At 39.9% G+C, this 17,581-nt stretch overlaps 1 protein-coding gene across 1 annotated transcript; it reads left to right on the forward strand.

The window, feature by feature from the left end:
• Positions 1-1,349: 1,349 nt before the first annotated feature.
• On the forward strand, positions 1,350-6,888 carry RB195_006952 (uncharacterized protein; the record flags this gene model as incomplete). The annotated part of the gene is made up of 6 exons (XM_064180323.1): positions 1,350-1,400; positions 1,462-1,563; positions 4,383-4,463; positions 4,520-4,618; positions 6,576-6,668; positions 6,739-6,888. The coding sequence occupies 6 exons, from the start codon at positions 1,350-1,352 to the stop codon at positions 6,886-6,888; spliced, it is 576 nt and encodes a 191-aa protein (XP_064037203.1).
• Between the last annotated feature and the right edge of the window lie 10,693 nt (positions 6,889-17,581).

The following is a 17,581-nucleotide window of genomic DNA, read 5'->3' on the forward strand; positions in this document are numbered from 1 at the left end:
TACGGTCTCCTGGTACTCAATACGGGGTCACTTCTGGTTATTTCCATTCCTCTTACATAAAGTGACTACACAAATTTTGTAATAGTTAGATTCGATAGTTTTGGTGGAAGCAATTTTTTTTAAAGTAATCAGAAAACGTTTGGTCAGTTATGTGCGTTTCGAACGATTATTTTGCATTTCGTTACCGTTATAATGTTTGCCACGTTATTTATAAAGGATGAAGGATAAAGTGTCTGGCGTTAATAGGTGCGCTTGGGATGCGCCACCGCGTTTACCACAATTCAGAATCGTTTGAAGTTAACGAAAAGCCTGTACGATGGTTTGCGGCCAGTCGATGTATTAAGGCTTGGTCAGTGCTAGGGGGTAATCCAACCTCCGATCGAACAGCAACAGCAGAACCTCTTTCGATGCATCATATTTATTTAAATATGGTTTGCCTTTTTGACGTCGTCAAGCGTAGTTTGGAGTAGCAAGAAAGTGGTAACTGGCTCGTCTTCAGGTTGGTTCATGGAGCGCCATGGTTTCACTCCCAGTAATATTTTAAAAAATAAGATGTTTTCATCATTTTGAGGCTTGTGTCCCTTCATCTTAATTAAACTATTTTTGTTGTACAGGTTTCATGTCTTCCTCAACCATTTACTAAAAATTACAAGACCAAAGGACAATTTTTCCAAAGACTAGTATCGAATATGCATTTTTCATCACTGTTTTCTTCCTTGAAAAATTCTTTCATTTGGATTCACGGACATCGGGATCCAGAATTTACTCGTTCAAATTGGTTCAAGTTATCAATAACTTTCGACATACGTTGAAAACGTACCATCTGAACCATTAACTTCAGCTTACAGGACAACTTCTGTAATAAACTGTTTTTGCGTCTGTTTTTGCTTCTGTTTATTGTGTTGCTCCTTGTTTACCCCACACCAAAGTGCATTTAGCAGTGACTCTCCTCTCTTTTCCCTTTTCTTCCTTCATCCCTCTCCTCCTCTTCTCCCCCTTACAATCCTCCCTTTCTCCAGCCTCCAGCCCACCCCACCTCCCATGATCCCTGTTGGAAAAATTTATTGCATTGTGATCAACGCGATTTTAAGAGGAGAAAGCTCGTAAAAGATGTATAAAGAAAGATATTACATATTCAATAAAAGGAAATCTATAGAAAAGGATAACCAAAGTTTTTTGATAGTGATAAAAGTAGGGAGTAATCAGATGATGTTTCAAGAGGATGGTCGACATTGAAATTTGCAGTTCGCTTGAGTGGTCCTCTGGAGTAAAGTTCGTTTCTCATGTAGATGTTAACGACCTCTTTTTTTATATATTTTGTCATTCTGGCATCTATATTTTGTTTAGAGATGACAAAGCCTCTTGGTAACAAGCCCGGAGAACCGCCATTTCAATTGAAGGTGAAGTGAGAAATATGACAAAGACCTAATGTTGGCGCATTTTACATTTTGTTGAGCACAGATTGAACCCGATACGAAATTATTCTTCAAGTACAAGTTAAATGAACCGTGCACTATTGAAATGAAGATCACTAATACCACCAAAGATCGTCAAACATTTAAAGTGAGTAAGATTTCTATATACTTACTCATTGCATAAAGATAAGGCAACCATGGTTAATTACAATATACTGGCTTATATATAATGCTAATTTAAGGACGTTAACCAGAGAATGAACGTTTAGAAGTGTTTCCATTTTTGAAATATTTTGAAGGTCTCTTATTGCACGTTTGCTGTGCTGTAGAAACAGATTCCGCCTGTCTATCAAGCTACACTTGTACCCTTTGAAAACCTTTGTTTTCGGCAATATCCCATCACGTTTTAGCCTCAAAGCATCACCCCACGAATCTGAGGTGTTACGGATTTCAGGTGGAGTATTCGCATGCGAGATCGTAGATTAAGGAGAGGGTCTGATTAAGTCCATTTCTTCCTAATTGCCGTAAAAAACGGCCCGGAAGGTTCGGTTTCGAGCGTTACGGTGCGGTATTTTCTACAACGAGTTCGATTGGAGCGTGCCAGCCGTGTGCACACACTGGCGCGCTCGAACTCGTTGTGGAAAATAGCGCTTCAATCCTTTTCACTAACTAACATTTCACTAAATATACATTAGTATGTTTAGTGAAATGTTAATTAGTGAAATGTTTTTGAAGTCTCATTCCGACTGCCGAAGGAGTGGGGTTGAAACCTGTTGATTTGAAAGACAAAAAATATTGACAACAAAAATCATGCTATCATGCTATATTATAACGGGCCTAATCTGTCACGTGTATGTGTATGTGTGTGCGTGCGTGTGTGTGAAACGAAATTCCAAAAAGAGGGTGCGAAGGGTCCACAGGCGTTGAATTGGTGTATCGACGCCAGATAGCTATAAAATGGGATGGACGGGTCCCGGGGCGTCAAATTTGTGCGCAATAACTTCATCTGCATGTCGCAAAGGGTGAATGAGACGTTGCAACCGTTTAATAGCCCTGGCAACAGCGCGCGTTGCTTTCAACTTCTATAACTCCTCAGCGTGTCTGTCTTTCTTGCACCTTTGCCTCAACTTGGTGACATGCCTTCTTCAGAAAGTGCAAGCATGAATGAAATCCGCTGCTTAAATAGTGCCCAACAGTTTGCATGATGTGACGTGGAACGTTATCTTTATCAATATGACGATGTCCTTTACGTCATTTTATGTTAAAACATCATTCTGTGATAACTGTTGAGGAAATAGCAAGAAAGCCCATACTTCGAGTAATATTTTGAAATCGTGTCTGCATTATGTTGGTATCGAAAGAGTATTTAAAGCTGACGGTTGGATGATCTCCAAATGTGGAACATTTAGAAAGAAGTCTAAGAAATCTTGCCCTTAATTCTATATAAAAAAGAAACTTCTCTTGGAGAGGCACCAATCTAATTTCACAGCAAATGCCGCTACTACTAATTTTCATTGATCAGTAAATGCGATCGAAGCCAACACACGGAAATTCTGAAATCCGGCGTTAGCTGGACGTTCATACTGGTTTATATATTAGCGCTTTAGTCGAAGGCAGGAAGATAGGTACACGGCGACAGAAAGCGATAAAACTAGCTGAGACAGCTGCTCCGGCATCGGAATCGATTGAATCAGCACAATTTGTGCAGCAGTGAAGCGGAATATCTATAGTACCGCAATACTCGAAACGGCGCGGTGGGCGCAGCAGTTGCAACCGAGCTGGGACCGTCGCAAACTGCAGCAATGGTTGATGCCAACACCGGTTTCACTAGCTGCTGCGCTCCACCGAAGAAGCCGCGTACGCAATTACGTACGTGCGTTATGTCGTTTTGACCCTACCATACAAGCGGAAAAAAACTGAAAGTGGAGTAGTGAATATAATGGGGTCAAAACGACATGAAGCACAGTGCAGTTGCGTAAGCGGTTGCGCTCGAAGCGGTGCGGTGGAGACAGCGGTTGCAATCGAGGCGGGACCATCGCTAACCGCAGCAATCAACGTTCGTAGCCCCACTCGATTCGGACCGCTGCGCTTCACCGCACCGCTTCGAGCACAACTGCTCACACTACTGCACCGTGCTTCATGTCGTTTTGACTCTACTATTTACTCTATTACTCTAGTTTCATTGCTGTGACAATTTTTTTTGTGTTTCGTTTCACGTCATGTCTATTCCCCCGCTCATTTCTTCTTCACTTTGGTAACATGTTTTACTCAGAAATTGGGAACACACATGCAAATGGCTGCTTAGATAATAGCAAACAGTGACGTCGAAGCTCACCTTTATCATTAGACGTTGGTGTCTTTTCATGTAAGTACGTGATTCCGTGATTATTATTGCGGGAAAATGAGAAAAGCACAAATCGGCAAAGTGGGATGAGATGGGTATCACGGCGTTAGACTGGTGCGCCTGTACCAGAAATATTTGCAGGATAATATGGAGTTCGGGTTCTATATTTCGAGAATAATCGTGGGCACACTCGCTTCTCTGTAAACTTCTCTGAAAAACGGTATGAGAATCGCCTAAGTTCCTAGGAGATACTTTATAACGTGCAACCCTTGTACAAACTATGGTTCCCCCAGCAGCCTATTCATTGGTTTCACCTGAATAAATTTCTAAGGATGCATAATTGATTTTCGACCATACTCCTGACGATGCGGCGCGTGCACAAGATGATGCATTTTCACGCACCTCGTGGGAAGAAACACAGTTCTTCTAGCCGATTAGGGGAAGTTTAAGCTTATAAGGACTCATAAAGACTCATAAAGACCAAACATGTTTTTAAATGCACGTTATAGTCGAGTAATAGCTCGTGTAAGCAAGGAAAAACACAGTAACAATTAGGAAGTACCGGCTACAACTTTTTTAGAAATTTAAGATTGCCTCTATGTTTCTCAGACAGCCTTCTTCAGGTGAAATGTACGGATAATGACATCTTTAGAGTGCGTCCCCCTCTTTCTTTTGTAAAGGCTGATGAAACAGCTATTGTGAAGGTAAGGCTGACCAAGAGAGATCATTTGAGTACATTCTTTTATGCTAAACCTTTTAGATAATTCTAACTGCAAAAACTCCTCCAGAGAATAACCGGCATTTCTTTGCTGTTTATCATATGAAATGCACCGATGACACGGGCAAAACTGCCCGACAGGTTAGCTTTACAAGCATAGGTTGCTAGTAAACTTGTACTTATTTAAAGGCATCAGCCCACGAATCTGAGGTGGTGCAGATTTCAGTTGGAGTATTCGTATACGGGATGGGAGACTATGCAGAGGGGGGCGATTATGTCCATTTCTTCCTAACTGCCGTAAAAAACGGCACAGAAGATACGGCTTCAGGTGTTCTGGCGCACTATTTTCTACAGGGAGTTCGACTGGAGTGCGCTAGCCTTGTGCGGCGCCGCATCTTCCGGGCCGTTTTTTTTCGGCAATTAGGAAGAAATGAACGGAATCACCCCCCTCCCCATAGTCTCCCATCCTGTATACGAATACTACACCTGAAATCCGTACCACCTCAGAAAATCCGAAATTTGTGGGGTGATGCCTTTAAAATAGTTGTCTAGAACTTTTTTTTTAGAACAATAATGAATAATGTGGACGTTTCTTTCAAAATACAAATGCATCTAATCTATCTAAAGACATGGTGTTTATATCTTATGTGATTATCTGATCGATGGGCTCACAGAGCTAAGTAGCTGTAAGAGCTACTAATCACCTTTGTCACCTTTCCTTTTGTTGCCTTTCCATTCGGTAAAGGTGATACCAATGACAAATTTACTTCTCCTTTTGCATGCGAAAGTCTGTTTACGTACTGTTGAAGGTTTACGTACTCTTGAAAATCGCAGTATTTCTCTTTAAATTACTTGTTTTATATCGCATGAAACACAACCTACTCTTGTCTAACCATTGGTATAACGTATCCACTGTTTTCTTCTATTTTGGTGTCCTGATGACTTGATCTTCAATTGCTGCATTGTGGAACCGCAGCACCCATCATAGAAGTTGCAGACCAAGTGACCGTCGAGCAAGATCTCTGTGCCCACCTATTCGACTCGACAGTTCCTCCAGCGCTCTGTTACGCAGCGGGGACGTGTGCGTTGCTAAGTCCAGGAAGCTATTTGCTACCCACAAAGCCTTTCAGAGATGTCTTCCAAAGTTCAACTGACGCACACAACACCTAGTCGGTCTTCCCAGCTCCGACTTAGGAACAATGTGCTGTCTTAAGGTCTCCTCTGGGGTAAGGATGTTTGTCATTATTGAGTGTGATTTTCTGATGCCGAGACTTGAAACATTCGGGTATTAGTCTTGAGCATGAGGTTGATCAGTCGACCCAGCATGACTATTGAGCATGAAGTTGAGCATGAGGCATGAACATTTGGGATTTGAGGGATCATCCGCTTCTCTTAGATACCCTTCTTTTCAAGTTCTGCGCAGAACAGTCTTTACGACAGGATAACTCTTCACTTTTTGCTGAGAGAAGAAGTGAACCCCAATGAAGGGCCCGATCCTGAGTGGAAGTGCAATGTGGTGTATTTCATTATGGTCCATCTGAGCACAATCACGTCCAGGAGAATATTTTTTTTTGCTGAATTCGTGACTTTCCATAGATTTTCCTTTCCGCTACAATGGACTCACATAGTTTATTTCTGCTGTTGTTCTCACTTCGTTTAGCCATATGAATGTTTAGGCGTTCTCCTATGGCCAACGTTACTGTGAAAATCATCAGCAGTGACCTTATTGGAAACATTTTTTATTCAAGATATATAATGTTTCAACCTTCTTCCTCTTTGTAGCTGATGTATGTAAGGACGAAGGCGATGGAAATGGTCAAAATCCGAAAAGAACCGTGCTTGATGTCACATCCGTCTCCAAGAAACACCAACTCCTCTGTTGTAACATGTTTAGTGAAAGAATTCTTCCCCATTATCTTAGACAGATGGATGAAGTCTACTCATCTCGATCAGTCTGATGACGTTGTCCTTGATCTATTTGATTCTCTTGAGTTGACTTCCTTTTCTATATAAACACTAGTATACAATTAAAAGTTAGGACAAAAACACTAGTACAGTATAAAATTAGGAAGGGCAGTTTAAAAAAAAAGTTGTACAGGTGTGGACGCCAGACTCTAAAGCAGAGGGTGTTGCCCGTATTATAGCAGTTTTTGAATCCGCCGATGCTCCAGAGAAAAAGGAGGAGAAGAAGGTGTCTAGTATTTAAGCATGTTTAGAGCAGAAAATAATGGTAGGCCATGATAGATACTGGTTGAATTAAGGGCTCTGGAGAAAAAGAAGAGAAAAAAGAAGAAAAGAAAGAAGAGAAGAAAGAAGAAAAGAAAGAAGAAAAGAAAGAAGAGAAGAAAGAAGAGAAGGAAGAAAAGAAAGAGGAAAAGAAAGAGGAAAAGAAGGAAGAGAAAAAAGAATAACTATTAAAAGTTTGTTGTTGCTCGAATCAGTTTTTTTTCGAATGATAACTAAAAAATTACAAGTAGAAATTCACTATGAGGTGTTTTTTTATTTTTACAGTGCCTTTTTGGTTTTTTACAGTATCGTATTGAAAACTACAGTCAAAAGGCCGTTAGTCGTTCTCATTTCCCTATATTATATGCGCCTATTCGTACAACTAAAATGTGATGTGTTAATTTTCTTATGCAAAGTAGTATCTCCTCTCACTTGCGATGATCTCGTCGCCAGAAAACTAATTTGTTTATAGCCTAAAGTGTTTCCACCCATTTTCTGGTCTCATCTTCCCTCTTGACGCTTCATCTGAACTTTTACTTCCCTTCATTAAAAGACGAGATGGGGACTATATCCTGTTTTTACTGTAGACCATCTTATTTTCATTGGCATTTTTACGATCTCTGTTAGGCCCGAGATCGATGATGGTCTGGATAAACATAGCTTTGGAAAGATGCTCATTTACAATGATCCGTCTCTTCTGCTTGGTATTTAAGCAGAGAGCTACGGTAATGATGTTTGAAATTCCGGCCTTTGTCTCCGGATGGGATCATTGTAAATGTCTCCCATCTTTAGTGATAACAGATAACGTCTCGTAATTTTAAAACCACCATAGAAATTGCAGCGGAGGGAAATGGTACCCCCTGAATTAACTTGAGGTCGACTTCGTGGACATATACATAGCTCTGTGCACTTTTAGTCTCCAAGATAGAGCGCTCATAATGCCTTGTTTTAATTTTACGTATTTTAATGGAGTGATCTGCTTGTAGCACGAATGAGAGCACATACCTCAGAATTTTTGGCAGAAGCAGAACATAAATTTTATGTTGCGACCTACAGCTACAAGTGTAGTACCTTTTTGCTGACCTTATTGTCTTTCCCTTAGGCGAGTATATATATATATATATATATATATATATATATATACTCTTGACTATATATATACTATATATACTAGATATATATATATATATATATATATATATATAGTCAAAAGTGTTGAAGAACTACCTTATATTGGTATGAAAATTAATATTTTTTCTCAGAGTATGACCTCGCTTGGGTCACGCTTTTCTTTTTGGCTAAAAAGAGTAGTCCATATTGAGCTATTTCACCGTCAATGTATGGTTCAGTTTTTTTCAGAAAGAGATCGTCGGAGATGCAAAAACCATTTCAGTCGTGCTAGTCGAATAAACGCTTCTTCCACTGTTTATTCCGCTGTTTTCTGTGATAAAGCTCTCAATATACTCGTTTTCTACACTGTCACTGCAACCTATAAACATAACCTTTCTTCACAGTTTTGGGTGACTAACCGCTCCATAGAAAATAATATTGGAACTTTTTTATAAAGCAAATCCATAAACCATATGCGACACTTAATTTTTTTACGGCTGTAGTGGCCGGATTTATAAGTTACATGCATATGACTTTGACATATTACCGTGTCGCAAAAGTTCGCTCACAGTTATACTTATCGATATTCTGTGATCTTATCTTTCTTGCTTTCACTTTCCTTTGGTATAGCGTTACAGAGCAAGGATGTGGAGGAGTCGGTAAGAGGTCTCGCCGCGAATGCGCCATCAATCAATGGTTCGAAACCTCAGTGATGCTAACCAAGCTTTTCATCCTTCTGGCGTTAAAAATTCGGTATCAGATTTGTCTGGAAGGGTACAAACACTGACTTGGCACATCGGCTCGCTACGCAAGTCATTGCATCGATTAGACACGTGTTCGCAACCCTCAACGATTCTGAATTGAAATGAACGCATTGACACATCTCAATGAATTGATCGAACGGTGATAATAGAAAATAACGGTCATAGTTTGCAAAATGAACTTTTGTGTTCGCCAAAATCCTCATTTTTAAGCCCGATTCTACAAATAAAACTGGAAAATTTTTTGTCAGTATGTATCATCAGCCCGCCCGACCTTTCCAGTACGTATCGTATAAACCTCGTTCTGCATATACAACCAATATGTTGGGCAATTTCAACATGCGGTGTTGTCTCAACATGTTTATCGAAAAGTGTGTGCATAATACTGAGATCGTTGAGACGAAAAAAAGTAGACGCTGGCAGACACACATGTGGAAGTGCAGCAACCACAACCGGCTAACTCGTAGTGGTAGTGCGTAACATTTATACAAATTACAGATCAAAGCAATGCACTGACTGAAAAAAGATCTACATGTTGCTCTTTCCGCATCTTGTAGGATTGAATGAAAGGATAATGTGTAGACCCTCGGTATACTATTCGTCACCTACAAGCTCTTTACAAGAGTGATCCTTAATTCCTTAACAGGGTTGTAAAGGTGTCAGATTAAGGACAACCAAGTGAGGAAGCAGGGTTTCAAAAGGGATTCGGCGCATTTTAACGGCAACCGTTGGACCTGAGCCGTAAGCGACTGGATTCTACGCGATATTAAGCGCAGTACGAAAAACCGCATACCTGATGGTCAGATTTCTTTGCAAAGTCCTTCAAAGAAAATTTTGATGCTCTTTGTGTCCCACGCGAAAGGAGGAACTACTGGGAGACTCATGTGGAATCCCCCGCCACTGATGTTGTCGTGCCCCAAGTTCGCTCCGAAGAGGAGCGGCAGACATCGGTGGGTAGGACGCGAGGCCGACTGCCCGGATCCGCAGGAGCGTGCGCTGAACTAGCTACCACCTTCGGGGGCGTCGAGGCTGCCCCCTGATCCCAATACCAACCTTCATCCCCTGTGGATATCTTGCGGTAGGCATGGTCATACATGCGGTTTTATCCTTATATCGACAATACATGGCAAGACATGAATACACGACATAAACGGCGGACCAATGATGGGCCTGTCAATAGCTCAGTGGTAGCGGTTCTCGCCGGTAAGTGGTACGTGAAAATCGATCGAAATACGCGCGCATAAATAATGATGCCACAAAACGGACGAAAAAGGAAACTGGACCTCGAGCGCTCGGAGCCAGCCTTTACATACTGCGGTTGGCGCGGGAACGCTACCGTGCAGATGGTAATGTGTTTCGCGCGCCGCGTGAGAAAGGGTCTCTGCTGGCCTTGGCTAGCTGAGACCCTTCCTGTCGGGCACGACAGATTTGCAATAAAAACGTGGGCGTGTTTCTCTTTTTCCAAGTTGCCAGTCGTAGCAAGTCGTTTGACTTTGGACGCCAAGAGCTTCTTGATGTGAGATGCAAACCTCTTAAATAATTCTAGGGAGAGATCTTTTATTTGATTCCAAAAAAATTAAGCACAAACCAAGGAATGCTTCCAGACTTGCAGTACTGCTACTCACAAATCAAGCATATCTGCAGAACCATGACGATCCATTTCAGTGAATAGCTCAGGTGGATATTTTTGGCAACAAAGAAAGACGATTAAACTTAAGTTTGGCAGATCGGTAAGATCGATATCTGTGATTTCGACCGATTAATTACGTTTAAACCTCAGTTAGCACGGTTTCAGACAAAATGTGTTTGGAGGAAGAGTACTCAGCACTGCTCTAATCAAACTATACTCTTCAGCGCAAATGCTTTCTGTAAAGTGGATACAAGTTCATATGTAGAGTTCTTAATGTGAGCGTTTTGCTTCAGAAGAAGAGAATCAGACGAATTGAACGTTGCCAGTCTTAGAAGAATAACCTTATGGTGTTCTTGATTGCCTTAACCTGCTTCAGGTAAACCAGAAAGAAAGACTGACCCTGAAGGAAGGGAGAGGGGATCCTAAATGGTGTTCTTGATTTTCTCGAAACCCTGTATCACGAGAATGCGCGAGCACTACACTGTTGCAGGATCGAGAACAACTGATAATGAGTTTCGTACTAATTCATAAGATAGGAACCGCCATTTTGAACCTGAGAATACTAAATGAGATAAGATTCGCTCAAAAAGCAGAACGAACAGAAATATGTCCGTGTACGCAGTACGGAAATGTCAGGGATGATTCGCCTTGTGAACTTCCCATGAGATAAGTCATACATTTCTACAGCTCTCTCGTCTCCATTGTAGCTGTGGCCAGAAAAACCTCTTGAAGGATTTTGTTGAATGTGATTTCTTTTTTCGTTTTTTCGGAGAATACGCTTAAAAATTGGTTTTGCAAATGGCAAAGCAATGGAAAAATTTGAGCCAATGGGCATTTCAATACTCTAAGTGACCATTAGGATCTCAAGAAGCTGTATGAAGAGCTCGGAGAGAACGAAGGCGACGGCAGAAAAAGCAGATAAAGTATGTGCTGTGATATTGTAACAGAAACCAGTAATGAATACATTTGACAAAGGCGCAAAAAGGAAGTGTTTCGATTGTTTATTGATGGTGACAAGATTTTTCTAAGAATAAAAAAGCAAAAAATACGCGTTGCGGGAACGGGGAAAGGGGGCGGAGGTTGTAACAACTAGAAAGTTTAGTATTTGTGTGCTTAAATGCACAGCCCCACGAATCTGAGGTGGTACGAATTTCAGGTGGATTATTCGTATACGGGATCGTAGATTATAGGGAGGGGGTGATTCCGTTCATTTTTTCTTAATTGCCGTAACAAACGGCCCGGAAGATGCGGCACGTGCACAATGCTGGTGCGCTCCAGTCGAACTCTTTGTAGAAAATAGTGCGCTAGAACGCCTGAAGCCGTATCTTCCGGGCCTGTTTTTTACGGCAATTAGGAAGAAGTGGACGGAATCACCCTCCCCTCCATAATCTACAAGCCCTTAAAAGAATACTCCACCTGATATCCGCACCACCTCAGATTCGTGGGGCTATGTCTTTAAGTTGGCCGAGACAGAAGTTTGTTATCTAAACATCTGGCCAAACTATCTTGACAATGTAGCAAGAGAGGGAATTGATGTTTCGAGGCATGCACGCACCCTATGCACATCTGGCTATAGTAATTCTCTTGATTATTTTCTCGAATGTGCAAGAAGCGTTGCAAGGGAAACACACGCGAAACAGCGTCGGTTACATCTGGGACCACCACCACCTCTTCCTCTGGCTAATGTGGACTCTTTTTTCAAAACGATTTTAGCAATCTTTTTATCATTTCATTTCCCAGGAGGCAAGAGATTTGAAATGTCTGATGGCAAGCAGAAAAAAAGAAAAACATTCTCTGAAAGTGTTAGATATTCCGAAATCTGCACTTTAACATTTTCTATTTTATTCCTACTCCTCCTCTGTGGCCAGAATGTTCAAATTCCCGTGTATGACTCTTCTTACCACATGGGGATCCCGAAATCGTCGACTAATCGTGATCTTGTTCACTTTTTTTGCGTCCCAGCACAAAAAGCAGCAGCAAGCCCCATTAGATGCGTCTAGAAGAAACACCGTGAAATAATCTGTTAGATTAGTTTATGAGATAGTAGAGTTTTGTGTCAAGTGTTTTTTTTTTCATAATGATTTTTTTTGGTAAAGTTTCTATTAATTGAAAGAACTCTCTTTGCTCTACAAAACTATTGCAACTGTTTTATATTTCTAATAAATATATCTTTCAGTCTCAAAAATAGAATATCTAGAAGGTGAAAATCAACACTTCCGACACCAACGTTGCCTCCCGAAACGACATAAATAAAATGGTTGAGAGGGGGCAACAAAAACAGAGAGTACATTTTCGATTAGTTCAATATTTAAATTATAATTTTCGACAGATCAAATTAAAAAAAAAACTTCTGCTGGATTTAGAAGCTTTTCCTGCGTTAGTCGTGTCGTCAAGGTCACCGTTTTTAGATTTTGCAAAGCATTTCTGTGCACACCTATGACACCTTCTCTGTAAATGTCGCAAATGTCTGAAAAAATAAGAACTATTGCATAGTAAAACAATGTAATAACACATAATACTTGGTACAATACAATACAAACTAAATTTTAAAGGATAAAGTTTCTGGCGTTAATCAATCCGCTTGGGATGCTCCCCAATTCACTTCAATTCAGAATCGTTTGAGGTTTACGAACGTGTAACTGGCCTATACAATGAATTGCGGGGGCTAGCCGACGGGTCAAATCAGTTTTTATCCTCCCAGACAAGTCTGGTACCAATTTATCGACCTCGGAGGGATGAAAGGCTTGGTGAGCGCTAGGGCAGATTCGAACCTCCAATCGAACGATCGTCCAGGAAGCGGAACCTCTAACCCCTACACTATACCCGCCCTTAAAAAACTAAATCATGCAAAAAACAACTATCGCAAGTTTTGCAGTATAAGAAAAACTCCGTCAAACATTATAAACGCTTTAGGAAAGACCAAGCGAATTATTCCAAAATAAAGAAATAATATACCAACTTAATTCCCAACCCAATAGAAAACCTCCTAACTTTCCTCCGTTCCTTCCTCTAAGGTACATAGCGCCGTGCATTTAAACCAACAGAAGTCTGTATTTAGTTTTCGAATAGTAAAAAGATTACACTCTTTTATATTATTGGACTAGACTTGCAACAAGCTAAGATACGATTAGGATAGCCACCAGTTGGCGGTGTCATTTTTTGTCGAGTTTCCAGACCGCTGTTCTCGAATTCTTCTTGAAATATTGTTTTTTCCACTATTTTCCACTTTTTTTTAGTCATAACTATTCATGTTTTGGTTTGAGTTTTTTGCTTCTGAGTTTTTTTCGCTCAATAGAAGCACAGATCTAAAGCATTTTATTATCGGCTCTCAGGCGGCTTTTTGATTGGACTGTTTGAAGAGAAATAGAAGGGGGAAATAGATGAACAAGACAGTTTTTGCAGGTACGGATCCGCCATAAAGTTATGAAGATACCAGGATTGTGCTTTGCAGCTTTGCATAGTTACAGTTAATTTCAAAGAAAAACTAGAACTTATTCAATGGGCTTTCAATTATAGAAGTGGTGATTTATTCATTTAGTGGGGATTTCCGGAGATTATTCTAGCAAATTGACAGAAATATAATTGTGAACAATTCAGTTGTGCACCTATGACCTCTCTCATGGATTCTATGTGGTAGATGTTCATCTTCTCCTAATGCCATGACAATCAACGTTTCGTGAACGTAAAACCTAATGTAGGGGTTCCAGAGGATAATGAGAAAATAATGTTCCTATTTTAATTAAATTGTATTTGCAGCAAATTATGGAAAAATCCCCCCAAACTCCCGGCGCTAGCGCGAGGTTTAGTTTAGTTGAATCGGGCAGTGTTTTAATACTATTTCTCGGTGTCGGTCCCCGCAAATCAGGCTATCATCAATACCTTTCGGAGTTACATTTAGATGCACCTCTTTTCAGGAGATATTTTCTTGACACATAAAGTCCCTAACATTTCCTGTGTGTCCCTATGGTGCTTTCCGCTAATCATTCATACGCTTCACTTGCACTTCAGAATGTAAAAACAACCTTGTTTCCTCTCGAGGACGTCGGCAAAAAAGCAATCTTTTCCCCATTTCGAAACTTCGTTGATTTTCTACATTTGCCAGACATTCGTCCCTCATGTTAGAAGAATGCCTACATCTATAATCACCTAAATTTTTGCTAACCTTGAAATTTTGAGAGGAATTTGAGAAAATGTTCACTTTATACACTTCATTTCTGTTGTTGCTATTGTCTGAGCTGCCTTCTGAGTGTTTCAAAAAAATGTGCATGTAGTCTTTGATCTCTGTCGATCGATGATTGATCTCCAACGGCATTAAACTATTCGAAAAAAGTACAAACTAGGATTAAAGACAATAAATGCACTAGACTGTTCAAGCGCGTTGATTTTTGTGTTCCACATTAAAAACATACCAGAAATGGAATTCATCTTCGAGTCTTCCGGAAAAGACAGGTTCTCCAGAGAAAGATTTGTTTGGTAAGGGAATTTCTTTTTCAAACTGCAACTGTGTCACAGCATATTAGCACAAAGTAGTAAGGTTTAAGTTCACATTAGAGAGCATTTTTTGTTGTCAATTTTTTTGTGGTTCTCTTAGATTATTTTTTATCTTTAAGATTGATGAGTACTGCTTCCAAAATCTCGCTGTATGTTCAGTTATGCGAAAAAAAGCAAACACTTAGGACGGCGAGTCTCGTGATAGCGAAGGTCTTATGCGGAGCGAATTAACTAATGATTTTTCTGAATCAAGAGAAGAGGGTTTTTTTCCAAACAAAGGCTACAGAATTAATACATCCGATTTCAACGGCATCCACCAATTAATAGTACTAAAACAACGGACTAGGAAATGAGTCGTGAGCGTTTTTTTTTTACTGATGAAAAATGCGCATAGAAATTAGCAATTATAACTTAATAATATATTAGTAGATATTTTAAAATTTTTGTATATAATTCAACGGAGAACTCTCCCACTCCTATTCTGATCCTTGATTTTACTGTTTCTACTGCTTTTATACTTTTTGAAAGGGGAGTGTGAAGTCAACAAAACGGAACATTTTTCACAGATTGACACATTTTTTAAAAAATTAATCGAATAGATAAAGCCGCTGGCGCTGATTGTGCAGTTTGTGTTGTGCATGACGAGCATTGAGCGAAGCATGATGGTTTCAAAAAAATTTAAATAAGGAGAATAAATTCTGAAAAAACATCAAAAAGGAGTACACAGGAGAAAAAACTTAAAAAAAAACTAAGCCGCATCGAAAAGCTAACAAATGATGGGAGAAAATTGTTGAAAACGAACAGACCACATTGTTGATTAATTTGTAGCAGTTTTTTTTGTTGATTAACTAGCAACAGTTTCTTTTTATCCTGAAAAAAGGACAAAAAGAAGTGAATTCTCCCCAAATTTTGGAAAAACATAAAAAAATTCGCATCGATTGAATCAACGGTTGAATGGTCTATTTTCAAGCTCAAAATTCTGAATTTTGATGCTCGAAGATAAATGCTGAGCGCTGTTTTCAAGCATGATTCTTCTCCATACACAAAACCAATCTCAAGGTTGGCGGTCTCATAGCCCGACGCTTCAATGAGAAGAAAAAACAACCATTAAACAAAATAACGCAGTCTTGTGGTGGGAGAAATTCACTTTCGATATGTAGTTTTCTAAAATGTCAAAAATGTTTTTTTTTTACTTCTATGCGCTTTTTTTAACTTCCATTCGCATTTTTTACTTTGAAAAAAGCACACAACAAATTCCATAATCTAATGAAAGGATAAAGTTTTTGGCTTTAATCAATCCTCTTGGGATGCGCCACCACGTTCACTTCAATTCAGAATCGCTTGAGGTTTACGAACGTGTACCTGGCCCATACAGTGACTTGCGGTGGCTAGCCGATGTGTCAAGTCAGTGCTCTTATTCTCCCAGATAAGCCTGGTACCAACTTATCGATCCCGGAGGGATGAAAGGCTTCGTGAGCACTAGGGCGGATTCGAACCTCTGATCGATCGTGCAGGAAGCGGAACCTCTAACCGCTACACTACACCCGCTCTCCCATAACCTAATAATACATTAAAAATAACTATTGTCAATGCAACAGTTATTTTAAATGTTTTTTCTCGAAAACATTTTTGCTGATGCTAATTTTTAAAATGTTATGATGCTATTCAAACTGGTAGTGGTCTCAAAGTATTTGTGCCATCTGTTTTAACTTCAAATATGTATGAAATTGAAGTATGATCCATTAAGAGTATGTTGTATTGTAAACTTACTTGTAGCAGAAAATTTCGGAGGGTTGCAGTCGACAAAGGGCCAAACACAAGAAAAAGTTCATTGAAATTCAAAGCATATTTGAGGACGCTCACAATGAGGCCACTTTTGATGATTCTGCATCTTGCTTTTTCCTTTCTCAACTCTTAAACGAATATGGTTGCTGTTGTACCCAGAAATTCCATTACTTAACATTTTCTACTCTTCTTCTTCTTTCTCCTTTGTTTATATTAAAGTGGCTTCTTCTTTGAAAGTGCGCGGTTATCCGGATTTTTTCTCCAGGCAAAACATTAAAGAAAAAAAATTAATACCTATATTATGTAACACATTCATGCTATTTTTGCGTCAAGAAATCTTCAGTCTGCACGGAAGGGAAGTACTTCATACAAATCATTAAACTCTCTTCTCATGTTAGGGCGCTATACAGTAACTCCTAGAAACTAAACGTTTCTATGAACATAAAGGAGGGTAACTGCTAAAAGTGTATTTTTAACGTCGCAAATGAAGGATATTAATAAAAGGTTGGGCATAACGTACTGGCAAGAGGCTACGCTATGATTTAGCAGTCCTTGGTTCGAAGTCGTCCTAAGCCAGCCTCCATCCCTTGTCCGTTGGTAAATAGTTATCACAATAATTGGTTTCTTTTATCTGTTAGTGGGTGTGGGGGGGGGGGGGGTGGGTTAGAGGTCTTCCTGAAGGAATACCCCCCTTTCCCACACTTTCTCCCCGGGAAAAAAATATTTTTGGGGGGAAAAAAAACAAAAAATAATTTAAAAAAAAAGGGGTTTTTTTTTTTTAATTTCTAGTTTAACAGTAATCTAGTTTAATCCATAAACTACTGTAGCTTTATGATTCTTAGATACAGAAATAGTAAGACGTAGGAGATTAAAGGCATCACCCCACGAATCTGAGGAGGTACGGATTTCAGGTGGAGTATTCGTACACGGGATCGTAGATTATGGAGAGGGGGATGATTCCGTCCATTTCTTGCTAATTGGCGTAAAAACACCATGGAAGATGCAGCGTGTGCAGACGGCTGGCGCGCACCAATCGAACTCGTTGTAGAAAATAGCGCGCCGGAACGCTCGAAGCCGCATCTTCTGGGCCGTTTTTTTTAC

The sequence above is a fragment of the Necator americanus genome, chromosome I (assembly GCF_031761385.1).
Source record: "Necator americanus strain Aroian chromosome I, whole genome shotgun sequence".
Taxonomy (NCBI): Eukaryota; Metazoa; Nematoda; class Chromadorea; order Rhabditida; family Ancylostomatidae; genus Necator; species Necator americanus.